The sequence below is a fragment of the Chlamydotis macqueenii genome, chromosome 11, assembly GCF_036417535.1.
Source record: "Chlamydotis macqueenii isolate bChlMac1 chromosome 11, bChlMac1.mat, whole genome shotgun sequence".
In the NCBI taxonomy this organism is placed as follows: Eukaryota; Metazoa; Chordata; class Aves; order Otidiformes; family Otididae; genus Chlamydotis; species Chlamydotis macqueenii.
Window position 1 is genome coordinate 23,011,483 of NC_141566.1, and position 17,294 is coordinate 23,028,776.

Consider the following 17,294-nt stretch of genomic DNA (forward strand, 5'->3'; position numbering starts at 1 on the left):
TAAACTTGTTTCAGTTTGGCCTACCTTTACTAACACCAAAGAACAAAGTAGACTTTTTCTGGGGGGAGGCAGCAGGGAGGAGATTGAAGCCATAATGAACTGAGGCATTTTTCAAAGATGGTATTTTAACAGAACTCATTCATAATTTCTTTCCCATAATCTTTGATATTTAATAAGTATTTTGTACAGGGCAGTTCTGCAATTTTTTCCCGTTCACTCATATTCAGATGCACATGGTCTCAACTATGCACTCAGGCATACTCGTTAGTCTACATCAGGACAGGGCTTTGTTAACTGCATTTGTGCTAGAATATAAGAGGAGTTTTAGCTTTCTAGTGTAAGTGTTTCTTCAGAGAATGTTCATAAAAAGCCAGTGAGGATGATTAACAGTTTTGCAAAGAAAATCTTGCTTTGAAATATTGAACAAAAAAACCTTAAGCTATCCTGAAGTCCCGATAGCCTTGGAGAAAGACCAAGCTACTCTTTAGCTGCTAGAGATAGCACCAAAACCTACAGGCTTAGCTTTTCTACTAGCAAAACCAGTGTAAGTAGCTTCTGCGAACTTCTAGTTCCCGTGCTCTTTCTCCTCATCCCATGTTCAGTTCTACCTCCCCTCTGACCTCTAACCTAAACGCATTCCTGGGATCGTGCAAAGACATCAGCGAAAAGAGAAGTTTAAACAAAAATTTAAAAAACGCCAAAACCCCCCAAAACAACTTGACTCATAGCTCAGGCCCCGGAAGCGGGCCCGCCCCCGGCCGCGGAGCGGAAGTGGCGCAGGGTCCGCGCAGGGGCAGTGGCGCGGCGGCGGGCGGCATGGCGGGCGTCGCGGAGCTGGGCTGGCGTCGCGGGCCGCGGTGTTTGTCTCCTGCCCGCAAGCGGCTCAAGCCGCTGCGGACTGTGGTGGCGTGGAGGGGCAGGGCGGAGTGGGACCAGGTGATGGTGGGGCTGTATTGCGGCGACAGCCGGCTGCAGCAGGAAGCGCTGGACCGGGTCTCGGCCTGGAAGAGTCGGTACGGGCCGCGCACCGCGAGCAGGGAGCGCGCTGCCGCGCTGCGCGGCCGGCGCTGCCTTCTGGGCTGCCTCCTCGGCTGCCTCCTCTGTCCCCGGAGCCGCCCCGCCGGCCTTCTGCCCCAGGCTGCTCCCGAGGCTCTCTGTCTCCGGCCCGCAGGGCGCCTGGGACCCGGCCGCAGCTCCGCGGTGCTGCTCCGCGGCCGGGGTTGTGCCGATCGCACAATCTGCCGGGCCGCAGCTCCTGCTGCAGGGCGCCGCCTTGGTGCGGCGGGCTTCGGGCGTGTGGCTGGTGCCAGGAGGGGGCAGGCCCCGTGGGTACCAGGAGAGGCAGAAGCTCTGCATGCCTGCAGCTGCACAGGCTGGTTTCTCAAGGCAGCGTGCTGCAGTGAGCATATCCAGCGCCCCCAGTCAACCTTATTCTGTTTGTGTTGCCCCTGCTGCGTCCATACACAGGACCAGTTTGGGTGTGGCATCTTGTATTGTGTATGTTCTTAGCATGTCAGTAAGTACTCGTTTAACATATACTTAGAAATAGCCATGTAGTTGCTGTGTTCTGAGTAAAAGCCTTCTGGAAAGAGCTTTTGATGCTGTCTTTCTGCACACTGTTTCTGAGGCTGTGGTGTACTGCAGAGCACAAAAAGTAGCTGGAAAGCCACACTTTTTGCAGATAGAGTGTATTCCTGTGAGGTTGCTCACCTGTTTTTCCTTTATATCTAGATATGGTCCCAAAATGCCTCTTGCAGTGGATTGCACTGCTGAACTGATTCGTTGCAAGGTCCTGGATTCATCTGGCAGATTGAAATCGCATGAGCTCATCCTGTCTTATGGGCTGGCTCTTGTAAGGTAGGGCCTGTGTGCCATGAGAGAGAAGGGCCTGGACTGATAGTATTATTCAGGTGCCTAATTTCACTTTGCGTCTCTGGGACCACAGTGTTGTACGGCATGTGGGGGGTTTATCTCTGTGGTTCTGAGTTTCTCTGCACCTCCTGATAGTCCTTCGTCTCTTCTGTAACCTGCATGCAGGTTTGTCAACTTGATCACAGAAAGGAAACAGAAAATGGTCAGCATTCCTCTGAGACAATTAGCCAGAGAGGTAAATATTTCATAAGAGTTACTCAATAACTTATGTATATATACAGGGAGCATATGCATTGTCTATTAACAGCACTGGGTGGAGAGAGTTCTGAGAGGGTCGTTCTTTTGTAACCAAAGTAATGGCGGTTCTTTCCAACTGCAAAGTATTAAAGAGGCTTGATGTAACTAGAGCTAAAACGGTGTTCTTTAAAGGCAGATTAGGAGTAACAAAGGCTGGTTATCATTAAAGCATTTTGAATCAGAAGTCTTGATTTACATATATATAGTCCCACTTGATGTACACACTACATTTTTTTTTTCTTAGCTACTGAGAGGAAAAAAGAGCTAAATCTGGTTTATAAATTCTAGTCATTTTCAAGCAAAGTTATACATAAAAAGCACTTAATGATATTTGCAGGCATTTTCATCTCGCGTTCCTTGCTTGAGGCAAGCTTGTCCACTTCTGTGTGGTGGAGAGAAGGTTCGAGGTGTAACTGTAGTAGCAGGACCAACTGGTGTCCTTTTATTGTCAGCTACACTGAGCATGTTATGTGAGTCTGACGAGCAAGTTTTGAAAGTGAAGATCAGACAGTATTTGAGACTCTCCTATATATGCAGCCTTGTCAGGGGCCCCTACATGAGAATGATGAATTGATTTTTTTTTTCTTTTTTTATTTTTTTTTTTTTTCCCCAGAATTTTTAAGAAGGGTGCTGCTTCTCACCTTTTAAAACTGACCAAGCTTAAAAATAGAGGTCTTGCATAGTAAAGTTAGTTGTCCTTAGGAAAGTTGCAAAAAATTGCATGCAAGTTAGAGTGTGTATGATTTGAGTATTAGATATGATACAATTTGTATCTTTGATATACAAACTGTCACCCGGAATATTTCATCAGTTTAAATATACTTTAGCTGCTTCTCTGTAATCTCATTAAGTTGTACATAGCACCTCTGTCTAAAAAGGCACCTGTTGTTGCAAGTAACGTTGAAGAATTTAAACTGTAAAATCCCAAGTCTGTATGCATCCTAGGCCACAGGAGGAGTGGGGTCAGAGAGGAGGGGATCTCAGCCCACCATTGAAGTGGGGAAGCTAGGGGGCTGTGGTGTAGGAATGGCCCAGAAGAGGCCATTCTACCTAGGTGGAGATTCTCTGCAGCCTTGCAGGGCTACATGCAGTTATGGCATGATGCAGTGGGAACTGTGGGATAACACCCATAGCTGTTCTTCCAGGTGGATATCCCCATCTGGGTTGTGGATCTCCGTCATGAGCTGACCCACGGGAAGCTGCCACGACTGGCTCTGTGTCGCAAGGGTGAGTGCTGCTGACGGGCAGTGTTGGGAGGGCCTGGCCTGGGGTGTGCTTGGGGCTGCAACGCCAGTGCCGCAGGCCCTGAGGGGAGCACCCTTCGTTTTGGGGCCCTGCAGGGCAGGCAGCGGGCTCGTCTTGGCAGGGAGAGTTGTGGTGTGAGACACTGAGAGGGTTTGCTGCTGCCCTGTGTGGGTAGCTGAATTGTGTCCAGTGGCTCCAGGCTGTGGTGCATCACAGGGCAGGTGTTTAGAGACTTTCTCCTTCCCCTGGAAAAAAATGCTGGAAACAATAGTTCAGCCCTCTTGCTTCTTTACCTGTTTCCCCTGTCTTGGGGAAACAGGTAAATGCTTTTCCTGATGGTTTAGAGATACCTGAGACTCTTAAAAAAACATAATTTAGAGAGAAATGCAGTAGGTACTGCAGGTGTGAATAAATGACAAGCTCATGGTATTTGAAAGGATTCCTGGGAATTTTGCATTAAGCACTGAGGAGCCATTTAAACAAGTTTCAGTAGGGTCCTTAGATTGAGTTGAGTAGTGAAATAGTGATGGGAGAAGAGGATTTTTTGTTTCATTCTATCTAATGTATTCCTAGCGTAGTTTCTGCACCGAAAATTAATGTTATTGTTATAGACACTATGTTGATCATGGTGACACTAAAGATTTGACTAACTTTCTCCTCAGAATGCCACTGCTTGGACATAGTTTCTGCTTAAATTTGGCCTAGCTTGAGCGAGGTGCAGCACTATAGCAGTGTCCAGTTTTTTCTGTTGCTAAAAAGGCAGTGGGTGGGTGTTACTAGACCTGCGATACTGGGTTGTGGGGTTTTTTGTTGTTGTTGTTCTGGGGTTTATTTTGTTTTTAAACTCAGTCACCTTTTCATGAGTGGAGTTGTATGTGACTTCAGGGTTCGTAACTTGTTAGCAGCTTTTTTTTTTTTTTTTTTTTTTCTTAATAACAAAACCTCACTGAGAATAGAATGTTTTCTGTTCTTCCTTAGGTTGTGATGTTGTACTGGACTGGCTACGAAAGACATATTGGAGCCGTCAGTTGGGCAATAATTTGTGTGAAGAAAGTGAGGATGAGGAAGAGGAGCAGGAAGGGGTGGAAGCACATGTAGAGTTGGACAATGAGGCATGGGAGATTCGAACCCCACAGCATGAGGTCTGTCAGAAACACAAGGAATTCCATGGTAGGTGTCCCTAGAACAGTGGCAGATACAAGGATTAGATAGGTTCCATGCTAGAGAAAGCAGTTTCAAAGTGCCATCTTCTAACCCTGACAATGTATAAAGATATACCTCCAGGTCAGGTTTTGGGCTTCCTCTTTGGGCCTTGGTGGATTCCTGGGGTGACTGACTTTTTTTGGTATTAGCTCACTGAATTTGTAGCATAAGATCTTTTATTTCTATTGAATATGCAGTATCCTAATCGGTAGCAACAGTTATACTGAGACGATTTAGGACCAAGTGTTATAAAAACTAGTTGTAGTGTCTTGACAGTTTTGGTATTGAGGCCACTACTGAGAAGGAAGACATTGGTCCTTTTGTAGCCTTCAGAACTCTGTACAGATTCATAACCTGAGCAAGATAAAGGCAGTTCAGCCAGTTTCAAAATACTTTGCATGTGAACAGAAAAATCACCAGCTGTCAATAGTATATATGTTAAAAAAAAAAAAAAGGTAACTCAGCCTTGACATAATCGAAGATCTGAAGTGCAAAACAATGGGAAAACTTTGGTAAACTGTTCCAGTGGTTGCTTTTCCATCAGCAGAAGTCTTTGAACCAAAACTAAGGAGCTTTTCCCAAAGTGGATTTCTAGTTTGAATGACTTACTGGAGGAAGCAGGAGTTCAGATCAGCTGGCTGGTCTGCGAGTTTGAGACATGTGAGGTATCAAATAGTACCTCAAACAGTAAAAGAAATTAGTCATAATCTTTTCTGACAAAACGTGGTGTACTTATTGGGAGTAACTCACCAAACAGATCACAGCAGCCCAATCGGAGGTCAAGAGGGTGAGCAGAAATGCTGGAGTGACCCTTATTGCTCCCTGGAAGGTCGTACTAGGTGACTGTTAATTATATTTCTGGCTTTAGGATCTGTGGTTTTGTTGCAAGTCTTTTCTAGATTCCTTTACAACAGACTCGTATGTAGATACAGTAACTGTGACCCAGAAAATATTAGCTGATTTGTTGTGCACTTTGAGTTTAATACAGAATTTATTAGAACAATCCAAACCTAGAGGCAGTACTAAACTCTGGAACACAGCAGCACTTACCACTTCTCTTGTCAGACTATATGTCTGGGTCAGTGTTCTGTCTGACTTCATGCTGGATAAGATCCAAGCATGTGCTATTTCTTCCTCTCCCTGGCTACCCTAAAAAAATAAAAGAACACCCCACTCCCAGTTGCCCAAAGAGAGAACCACAGAATGATACAGTAAATTCTGTGATTTATGTGTCGATATGGCAATGGTATGTCAGTCCTACAGTTCAAATGCATCTGAAGTTTTATCTAGCTGATACTGGGTGATGGGCATCCTGATAGGTGACAGTGACACCTGAATGGTAAAGTATTTTGAAAGATGGTGCTATTTCAGGTACAGTAAAAGCATTCCACAGATAGAGAAAGGACATTTCATGTAGATGGTAAATTTAAGTTTAATATAAAGTCCAGTAAGAATATGTTTGGTTTGTGAATAGCCAAAGTGCTGTTGCAATAGATTTAAAATGCAAGTATAAGGAATATGCATCAGAACAAGGACTGCCTGTGGGAACAATTTCTTCCTAAACTGATCTATTTAGGGATTTTTTTTTTTTTTGAGCTGTCTGGATTTATCAAACTTGCCTGTCTTTGGCCACTGTTAGTGATAAAATACTGAACTCTTGATTCAACCTGACTGGATAAAATTTATGTTGCTGGAAAAGTCTGGGAGCTGTAAGAGTCTTTAGAATGTTGTCTGAATCAGAATTTTTTACTTCATTTGAGTGATGTCTTCCTTGAGTGTATATTCAGCAGGACTAAGCAGCTTGCCCAGATGCAAAATTCCCTTGTATAGTTGATCCATTCCCTGTTTAAACTATATACTTATGTTTATTTCTAGAAAAAGTCAGGGATGTGCTGATAGCCTACAAGAATGAGCAGTTTCGGGTAAGTGCAGTCTGATCATCAGCATTTTTAGTTCTTCTCATTTCCTGCGTGGGGCAATAAGTCTTCTCTTCATTCTTGCCCAAACTGAAGAGCTGGTGCTCTTGGCCAGGCTTCATTTGAAATACCTGAGTGCTAGCACAGTTAAGTTGCTGTGCCAAGAGTTCATTTCATATAACTGCAGGAATCCCTTTTTTCCTCCCTGTAGTGTCCTCCTACAGTTAGAATCTGTCCAGAAGTGTCAGTGACGCAGAAGTGATACTTGTATTAGTGCTGCAGAGGTGGCAGTAAGCTAGTGTCCACAGCGCTGCCAATGCTTGACAGGTTGTGTACTATTGCAGAGTACAGAAGAAAGTATTTCAAACTGAGTAGAAAAATGCAGTTTCAAAATTTAAACTGGCCAGGGTTGAATGGAGGAAAGGAGTAGTCAGTCAATTGCTAAAGAGTAAGTTCAAAACTTTTGCTTGGAAGCTTATGTGAAACTACACCATTTTGATGGGATAAGGACATACAGACTGAAGAGTAAACTGTTATATGCCTCAATTTAGTTGAATGCTGCAACTGTGCTTTTGAAATTTCTCTGTTCACCTTGTAAGGCTGCCTTGTTGAATGATTTCACATGATGTACTTCTAAGGCTGTCAATTGTGACAAAATACAGCTGAATTATGAAAAATGAATGCTCTGTAGTTACATATGTTGTGGATATAGCTTCTCTTAGTACATCACTTTTGCCACTCTGAGGTATACTGTGTAAGGGTGGGCAAAGGGCTTGCCAAGTTCTGTCAGCGGCAAGGAGTGTTACTCCTTATGACTGATACCTGCAAGTTCTTAACTGAAGTTTGTAATAAAAACTACAGTACTACTTTTATGCATTAATAACTATTACCAGTAATTTGAAGAGGTGCAAGCATATTGGTCCTTTGTTGGCTTCTGAAACTCCATAATTTAAAACTGATTATAGTTGATAAAATCTCTGAAACTTAGATATAGGTTGAAAACAATTACATGGGCTTGTTCTTTTGCCCTTTAAGGGCAGATGGTTTGATGCATCCAAATATTTTCTTAGCCATGACAGGAACTGAATGTTCCAAATATCAACTAAATACTTCTTGAAGCCTTTTTAGGCTTATATTTAAACACTTACCCTGGATTGGCATAGCAAGAGTGGTACAGTATCTTTGCTAATCTCCCTGCATAAATATATAATCTGTCTCATCTTTTTCATGTAAGAAGGAGAATCACTTATAACTAAGTCATCTTTATAACAGATGTTCTGGTTTTGTTAGTGAGGGGGGGCCTAAGGTGGTAGCTTCTGTAGTCTCTAATCCGGATACTTCTCTAGCTATTTTGTTAACTACTTAGAATACTTAAAAGTTTGTCTAAATCTGTAAGGTGTAAACCAGGCCACAATAAACTCTGTCATGCGGGCTCTGTACTTTGTTGTCTGACTGTTCGTATGGGTAGGGTAGAGGTTCTTCAGTCACTTTAGGTCATGCCTTTATACTTGATTTGTCATCTGAAGTATCTTTTGCATGCAGTGGTAGCTTTTCGTATATAGGTTAAAAGAGCTGATCACAGTCCTGAAAATGACACCTTGGTTTTCCAGTCTTATTTTACATTACATTCCTACCTGGCAGTGTGTGAGGGATTTCAGTGACGGCCTGTGTAGGGCCACTGTGGGAAATTACAAGCTGCACACAGCTGTGAGAACGTGACCTTGGAGAGGGCAGCTAGGAGGGTTGTTATCTCAGAGAGGGGAGCTAGCAGGATTGTTATTGAGCAGGATGTTGCTGCTATCCGGGAACCACTGTTAGCCGGCAGCGCATGTACTTGGCAGGTCTTGCGCATGCACTGGCCACACGTGCACCAACACCTGGTCAGTACTCTTCCACTGAATCTGCTGAGGGTATAAAGAGAGGTGGCTCGGAGCGGAGGAGAAAGAAAGGACCCAGAGCACACTCTACGAACAACAGGGGATGCCCTGAAGGTGCTGTGCCTACCTCCCCCTTCTCTGCTCTGACACCACTGATAATCATCCTCCTGCTCGGTGGTGTCTCCGGCGTAGTTGGGTTGGTAAGACTCTCACAAAGGGAAAACAATACACTAGTAACTGCTTATGCTAGGAACTGTAACTGCTTATGCTAGTAGCTGCTTATGCAAGGCTATAATAGAGCAATAAAAACTGTTGTGCTTTTAAATACCATATGTTGGGTGAACTTTGTGCGTAGGAATCCTACAAACCAGTTACAGGCAGGAAGAATAATTTCTTCTTTTCTCTCAGTACTTATTGTCTTCCAAAAATAACCTGATAGATACTTCGTGATGTAGCCTAGATGGCTGTATTGATTTGACATTTCGATCTACTGTATGCATAATATGACTGGCAGAACTGAGTAGGCAACCTCTTCCTCACTCCACACATGGAGTTAATTTTCAAAATTAGTTTGTCCTAGTTTGTGCTGAAGTCAGGGAGAGCAAGGTTTAGAACCAGAATGAGGATGCCGGGACTGTGACTCCTTGGGGCTGCTGCCTTTTTAGTTCAAGCCTTTTCCAAGTATCACATGGCTTATACTCATTTTTAATATGTCCCGAGGATGGGGAGCTCTTGTGAGTTTTTTGAAGTTCTGTTGATGAAGTACACCTGGCATGTGCATCTTCTCTTTATAACAATGCCTTTCTTTTCGCCATTGGAGCATATTTTCTGTAAATGCTTGGATTTTTCCTTCACTCAGGTTATGCAGACTGTGCAGTCTGTTTCGAAGTCTCGAGAACTGTGGTCCGATTCCTCTTCGGAAGTGGACTGGATTTTGGCTCAGATCAAGGACCTAATGCAAGAGAACAGGTACATCTCTGACAAGAACCTGAGGTGAAAGGAACAGTGCAGAGCTAGGCCTGTAGGCCTGCTGCACTACTTTTTCACTGTATTGTTCAGCTGATCACAGAGAAAGGAATTGGTTGATTTGTTCAACATCTTTGAGGACTGAGTTGTCTTTGAGGACAGATGGTCTCCGAGGTGTTGTCCCTGACTTAGCTGTGCTTGCCCCGAGGCATGTCAGCATCTTCAGTGTCTTTAGAAGCTCTCCCAACAACCTTGTGTAGACTTTGATTTCACAGTAACCTTTAGAGTTCTTAAAAATTGCATGGCAGTTCTTGGCCTCTTCTGTATTTTCTATCTTTCTTTTGCTACAAGGCCTCTAGGACCCAGTGTGTTGATACTTTATTATTACTATATAAATTGGTATGAAGATCATGTCCCACTCTGAAAAACGTAATCGGTGTAACTCTGTAGAGGGGAGAGAGAGTTTCATGTTACAAGTATGACCTATAACTCCTGATATTTTTAATATAAATATTTATGCTATACAAGTTGCTGATTAGTTTAAGAGGTTATCAGATGTTGTGCCATAAGAAAACCCTGAGGAAAAGAGTTGCACCTTAGTGGCGTTGCCCGTTGGTTGCCTTGGTTGGTTGTATATGTCAAGTGACCTATGAAAGTGCTTTTTTAATTTAGAGTGCCTACCTAATTCTGCATAAAGCCTTTCATTTCCCCTATGAACATACCCTGTAATTTAGATTGGGCAAAGGGTGGAAGATTCCTTTAGGCCTAAAGCAAAATGTTTTTTTTGCCTCTGCAACTTTAGCAGAGATGTTTCCTTTAAGGTTCTGGTTCTGTTCCAGTTTGCACAACTGCACGTTCCCTCAAAGTCTAGTGGGATATATCCAGCCCAAAACAGGAGTATATTTTTAGTGCCTTATAACAAGCTCCTCCTTACAGTTCCAGGTATTTGGCTCTCAAACTTGTTTCAGAACTGGTGCAAGTGGTGTCTTGATATGTAAAAGAGTAAGTGGCATTAATAAGACTCTCTAATTGCTCTAGGGAGACAGTGGCTGAAGCTCTTCTCAGTGATGGCTTTCTCATACCAAAGATGGATTGTCTGAAGATGCTAAATATCAAGTATGAAGGTTAGTGTTTTGGCCACCATGTGAGTAAAAAGTGCATAGCTCGTGTTATGTTCAAGTCTGGTTTTTTTTTTCTCGTTATATTGAAATCTGTAATTCTTTGCATATTTTTCATATATCTGGGTCCTTAAACATCTTTTGACCTGTTTTGACTCCTTTATGTCCATATTTAGCTATTGCTTTTGCGTAAATCTCTTGCCATGGAATGATAGCTCTTCAGCATGGAATGCTGCCTGGCCAAAACTGCATTTGAAGCTTACATCTCTGTCTTTATCTGCAATAGTTACTGATTCCATGAACTCCCACTAGTTTATTTTCTACATTTGAAATTTGAAGCAAATCTAAATGGGTGGTTTTGAGCTCATCCATCAATGGCATCTTCATTGCATGCTGCTGCCCATATGTGTGGAGTTGCATGGATTTCCTGCAAGAGAACTGGGTACCTAGAACTAATGAAAGTTAATAATTTGTCTCTTTCCCTGGCACCTCTTGGAAACACGGGCCAAAGAAATTTCCAAGAAAGATCCTCAAATTTCTGTGACTATATTACAGTAGTAAAAATTTAGGACCTTTTTGATTCTATTTTGCTCAATATGCCTTCTCTTTGCAGTATATTTTTAGACAGAATAGCTCTTCATTATGTGTGAAATAAGCTGGAACTGGAAAAGGAGTAGCAGAAGAGGTAGACTTGCCTGTGGTTTACCATGTGATTAGATCAGGCATTGTAGTTTTTGCTCTCATGGAGCTGTTGTGTTAATTATCAATTTGCTGCTTATTTTACTTCCCTAGCGTAAGAAATTAATAGTTCCAGTTTCAGTGAGGATTCAGGAAATACCCTGTAGTCAGTAATCTCAGAACAAAGTACTTTAGTTTGGAACAAATGTCACACCTGTGGTTCACAAAAAGTTACAAACCAGTGATTTTTTGCTTCTTTTTATTTTTCTTCTTATTGCAGCAAATAAAGAGGTATGGCAGTTCAAAATTCCTCAGACATTTTACTGCTTTTGGCAGCCTTTGCTGACGGGCCTCCTTTCCCGAAGTTTTACACAAATCCTAATAGAGAAAATGTTTATGGAGTTGAAGGAATGTTCTGACTCTTCAGAACTCCGGCCTCAGTTCTTGATCAATTGGATTTCTGAGATGCTAACTGGAATTGCCAAAGTAAATGCTGGTGAGTATGTCTGGAATTTGTGTGTAAAAAATGTGAGTCTCTTCTGTACTGTTGCAAAAACAGAGTGGTGTGACCTTTAGGTGGAAAGTGCAATAACCTAATTATTATATTCTGTCATGTGAACGTAGAGCTTTTGTTGTTGCATTTCTTACACATTTCAACCTGCAGCTTATGGATGTCATGCATTTCTTAGCAAAAAATTGAAATTGTCATTGGCAACTTTGCAGCCTCCTCAAGATAGGAAAAGCTAACCTCTCCCATGAAAGATCAGGCCCTTACATGCTCTTTTTCCCAGATATTAGTACTTGTAACAGTAGCAGATAACAAATAAAGCTGTTATATGCAGCCTGTTAGGAATTGCGCGTTCCCAGTTCTTTTCTTACTTAACAGAAGCCTACCTTTACAAGATACTTACATAGTCTTGCTGTCCTTTTTTAATTCTATCACAGGATTTTCATGCCTTCTAAACTTAAACAAAAGTAATAAGGAATGTTTTGTTTTCTGTTCTTAACTCCTTAGAACTATTTTTAAGCAGGGGGTTGGACTAAATGACCTTTAAAGATCCCTTCCAACCCAAACTATTCTATGAAATTTGCATACTGTATGTTTCACTTCAGAGACAGAGACTTTAACTATTCAAAGCGTGCCACAGGAATTCCGTTAACAGGACTTACACTGCAATGTAGTGTGTCCCTGAGATGATTTCCAGATGGTTAATTTTGCCAGCTCTTCTGTCCTCTACCAGTCTGGCTCAGTCTGCGCCAGGATTTTGCCAGTATCTGTGGCAGTCGGGGGTTCACGTTTGATGCTTTCAGTCAGAGCCGAGCGTATCTATTATGTACCAAGATTCCTGAATGGTAGTAGTTCCCAACTGTTAAGTCTACTCGTTGCAGTGCTAACTGGAATGATCTCAGGTCACAGAAGCAGTATACTGCATTTATTTGGGACAATATTGTACAAATACATCTTCTGGCTTTCCTGTCTGGGATGGCATGCACAGAACCATCTTGGGAACATCTGCACCTTGCTGTGATCACATCTTGTGCAACTAACCTAGCTGTCGGTGCATTGGCAAGTTCCTTGGAACGACCTTGATGTATTTGGTCGGTACATCTGGTCTTGGACTTGGATTGGAATACCAGTTTATTTGAGGGTGCGTATTCCAGTAAAAATGCAGAGGGATGAAGGGCATATTTTTAATGAGTTTTGAGCACCATGTTTTTTTTTCATTATCTTCTTTGAAGGGAAGAAAAGACAACAGTGTAACAAACAGGTGTCCATGAAGGAGCTGTTCCTCCATAAAGTTCCTTTGCAGTGGATAAGACTGACTGATAATTGCTTGGAAGCTCCCTGCTGGGCAACCCCACACCTTCTTCAGCTGTAAGTTTGATCCTATGACCTAGAAAAGGGACAGCAAACAGTGCTCTGTACCAGATTTGGTCTGTCCACTCCTTTGTGATATGCTGAGCTGTAGCTTCCCTTCCTTTGCATCTAGTAGAAATTGTGGCAGGAGCTTATAAAGGTCTGCTTGTTGCTGCTCATCTCCCAGTTGATTCTACAAAGAGAAGGAGGAAGTGAATTTAAAGGGATTGCACCTTCAAAATGAAAGCGGAGATTAGTTAGGGAGGTATTAAAGAAGCAACCTAGTCAGAAGAAAAGCGACTTGGTAGCAGAGCTGTGACTGCTTATATAGGTGATACAAATTTAGCACAGGTGGTAACTTTTTCCCTTGAAAACAGCAAAGCAGGAATTCCGTTAATTTTAGTTATGAAGAGGGAGTATTCCAGCATCCACCCACCAGGGAATAGTCAGATTTGCCTGTTAGAGGAGATACACGAGCGAGCTGTCCTGGAGAATACTTGCACTTAAAAGGCTGCTCAGCTTGATAAACCTTCATCTGGAATGTTTTTTGCTTCTAAGACTTTTACATTGCCCTTTTCCTTTCTAGGATCCTCACAATTATGAGACCTCGCTTGCCACGTTCTTCACGGAAGAACCTTCTCTATCTTGCTTCTGTTTACACTGAAGGAGGTGGCCCTTTGTCCAGTCCAGGCCTCTCTTCAGACTGCAGTGAACAGCCAATTTACACTATAGAGAGCTTACAGTGGAGGGCCAGGCAAGAGAATCAGATTAAAAATCAAGCAGAGACTGTAGAGAAACAAGATGTGCTGGAGAGAGATGATCGTGGAGAGGAGGTGGAGGAGGAGGAAGAAGAGATGGTAACTGAAGCAAATCCTTTGGAAGCAGTTGCTCATTCTGGTAATATGGTTGCTATTGCTGAGAAAAGGGCAGCACTGCAAGGGTCCGCCTGGCAGATCACTGCAGGTAAAAAATGACTTTGTAAGACTTTTAACATTTCCCAGTGACAAAGATTGTCTATTGAAATGCAAAGACATCTCAGCCCTCTGTACCTGGTCAGAATTGAAGTGTGCTTCAAAATGATCTAAATGCCAAATCACTGAAAACTTATTTTTTTCAAGTCTTCTGTTTATGTGCAGGAGTCATCTTGCTTAAACAATTAAAATACTGTGAGTGCTTTTTCCAGGAGCATGTTGTTACTACCTCATTAGACGTTTTATCAGGCTTTCCCAAACTGTTTAAAATTTCAGTGTATCCAGTTGATGGGCAGCATATATGTAAGCTGTGAATGGCTAAGAAAATATGGAAGTTTCTTGGACTTCTGTTCGTCAGAATTGAGGGTATTTGAAAGCACAGTTTGCCTGGGCTGGAAAGCACCAGTCATATGCACGTAGGTTCCGTGCTTCAGGAAAATTACTGTTATGACATGGTGGCAAGCAAAAGAAAGGAGCAAGGCAAGTTTTTTAGAGGGAATAAACAGTGTGTCTGGTGGTCTGTTAGTTTTATTAGGGTAGCTGTACTTTCTCGTTGGGGTGGGGAGTTCTGTGGCTAAGAAGATTTTTGGATGAGTGATTTATGGAGGGACTTGGAAGATGGGAGGAGGAGGCTGGTGGAGAAGAGTTGGAGGCAAAGTGATGTTGAAGGAAGAGGAAGAAAAGCAGCTGTTAGAAGACGAAGGACTCTTGTACCCCACTGACAGGGAAATTTTCCCAAGTCAAAAAAAAAAAAAATCTGCCTAAGCGGCTTGGCTTGGTTATACTGATATGAACAGCTTGTTAGAGCTGATGTTTTGAGAACAGAAGCAAAATTGTCCTCAGCTTTAGTGACTTTGTTTCATATCAAGCAAAGCTTTCAACGAAGGAATGTGTATTGTGTCCTGAACCACCTGATTTTTTGCAAGATTCTGTTTATGAGGTTGTTTGTAGGTAAACTTAATTTCTGTTTGAATAACATCTATGTGGTTACCATCCTTAAACAATTTGACACTGTAGCCATTAGATATGTACAAACCCATGACAGCATGTGGTATATCAACTATTTACTGGATTGTTGCCCAGCCTGTTGCTTAGCCTGTTAAATATATATAATGGTAATTTGCCTTACAGCTGTGTGGAATGTTACTTAGTACTACTTCTGCCCCTTTTTTTAGTTGTAAACTAATAGTAGTTAGAAAGCAGTGTCCTATGTCAAGTTTTTTTTTTTTTTTTTTGTCCTATTAAATGCCCGGGAACAGTATAAAAAGAAAACCAAATAAATCTGCTGAATCTTTAGGGCAGTGTTTGGGTTTTTGAGCAGATATCAGGTGCACAAAGCAAATCAGTTTCAGGCAAAGAGAAGGAAATGGCCAGGTTGTACATGATTAACTGAGATCTCAAATAGTCTGTGTTGCTGGCTCTCTGGAGTGCCTTACCTTCTGAAAGCTTCTGTCTGCTGGTCTTTGCTGAGCTGCTAGTAAGCATTCCAGAAATGAGTGTTCTGGTATCAAGAAAGCACATAGGCTTAAGAAATCTTATTGTCAAAAAAATGACACGTAATAATTTCTACCTTTCATTTAGTTAGATGTGATATAAGAATGAAATTTAAAGGGAAGTTTCCCTATTGGGGACTGCCTTTGAAATTTTGGCACTACAGTAAAAAAGAATGGACTTACTGATGTTATCAGTTGTGATGGATGGTTTCCCATTGTGTAGTTTCTGGCTGCAATTGGAAGCCAAATTTAATAAGTGTGAAGTCAGAGAGAGGAAATAGCCATAGGTGCTTGTAAAAACAAATAGCAGAATTTCCAATATATTATTATATTCTTTTTCTTTACCATCTCATCCCAGCCCACATGTCTGTCCAGAATTGCTTTATTGGCTTATTAGGCTTCCCCAGCCTTATACTCTCCTGCTTTTGTGGCTTCAGTTTTTCTTTAGTCGCTGCTGCACTGTTGCTGGGCAGCTGCTAATCTCAGCCAGTCATTAAGAAGCTGATGCTTAGTCTTACTGGAGGAATGAGCTACTGAATGCAAAAGTGCTGGTTTGTATCTTCATATGTGTACAAATGGCTCTTTCCATTTGCAGAAGTATGCAGCAGAGTAGTTTTTTGAAATTAACATATGTAAGTCAATATGTATGTTTCAAATGAAAGTGTGCTTAAAAAAGGAAGGTAGATATGAATGGTTGCTGTAGAATACTATGGTGTTTCTTTTGATGGACGTTGTCTCAGTGGTTTGAACGAGCTGCACTGGGTAGACTGCATGATGTTACATGACAGCAGATATGTCCCTGTTGTCTCACATACTATACTGACTTTCTTTGGGAGAGATAGTAAGGTTAGAAATAAAATGAGTTAAAACTATGGTTCAAAGTTATTGTTGCTGAGTACCTGAGAATGTTAATTTTTGCTGAATGGCAGAGTTGCGTGAGACCATATTTGTGGACTTAGAGGGATCTTGTTTTTTGAAAATCTCTGTGGGGAGCTTAGACTTCTTGTTTATGTACTGTTTTTACCCAGATGAAGTACGATGGAAAGACTTTCCTCTTGGGAAACTCCCGGGTCAGACAGATGACCCCGATGGTCTTATGTTGGATAATTATTCCATGATGTCCCTCCTTGATCAGCCAACGAGAGATGAGTGGAAGTATCCCAATACAAAGTGAGTAATGTTGTGGGCAAGACTTTGCCCCTGAACCATGAAGTCTCTCTGTGCCTTGTACTATAGGATTATGAAGAAATAAGCATGAAGAAAAATTAATGATGAGATTTCCTTTTTAATTCTGTTCAACTAAATACTTTGACCCAAACATCTGCCACTGTCTCTGATACCTACTAACTGTGCTTCTTATGGATTTTTCAAGTAATGTGTGTTTGGAAGGACCTTTGCAGTGCTGGTGTAATAGCGTAACAGTCTGCTCTTCAAACTGCTGATGACTTTTAGTATTGTCTAATGCTGTTAGTAAGATACAGTCTGCTGATCTCTTACAGTTAGTTACTAGACTGGAAGTGCAAAATTTTAAAACAAACTACTGAAAGCTGGTGCAGAATCTGTCTGGTGATACACTGAGATTAATAACTTTAATGGGAAGAACTGTGGCCTTGCAGTTAAAGTGTTCAGGACTAGAACCCTTGGAAGCCTGACATCAGCCTCTCCAGTGACAGTTTTCCCAGACAAGCTAATCTTGTGTAGGAGAGAGGAGCCATTCTAAAATGCATGGTGGTTTGCTGAAGCAGTTTGAGGTGCATCAGTGGGAAAGCCTGAAGATGAGGAGAGGAGGTAGCCACAGGA

The 17,294-nt window shown here is 42.1% G+C and overlaps 1 protein-coding gene across 1 annotated transcript in view; it reads left to right on the forward strand.

Annotated features, from left to right (window-relative positions):
* Positions 1-816: 816 nt before the first annotated feature.
* Positions 817-17,294, forward strand: part of LAS1L (LAS1 like ribosome biogenesis factor) — a 29,176-nt gene continuing 12,698 nt past the window's right edge. The window contains exons 1-12 of the mRNA XM_086756194.1: positions 817-1,013; positions 1,732-1,857; positions 2,038-2,107; positions 3,315-3,396; positions 4,393-4,584; positions 6,493-6,539; positions 9,270-9,379; positions 10,415-10,500; positions 11,453-11,668; positions 12,913-13,048; positions 13,617-13,993; positions 16,523-16,664. Of these exons, the coding sequence (XP_086612320.1) occupies positions 817-1,013; positions 1,732-1,857; positions 2,038-2,107; positions 3,315-3,396; positions 4,393-4,584; positions 6,493-6,539; positions 9,270-9,379; positions 10,415-10,500; positions 11,453-11,668; positions 12,913-13,048; positions 13,617-13,993; positions 16,523-16,664 (1,781 nt within the window). The remainder of the gene's footprint in view (positions 1,014-1,731; positions 1,858-2,037; positions 2,108-3,314; positions 3,397-4,392; positions 4,585-6,492; positions 6,540-9,269; positions 9,380-10,414; positions 10,501-11,452; positions 11,669-12,912; positions 13,049-13,616; positions 13,994-16,522; positions 16,665-17,294) is intronic.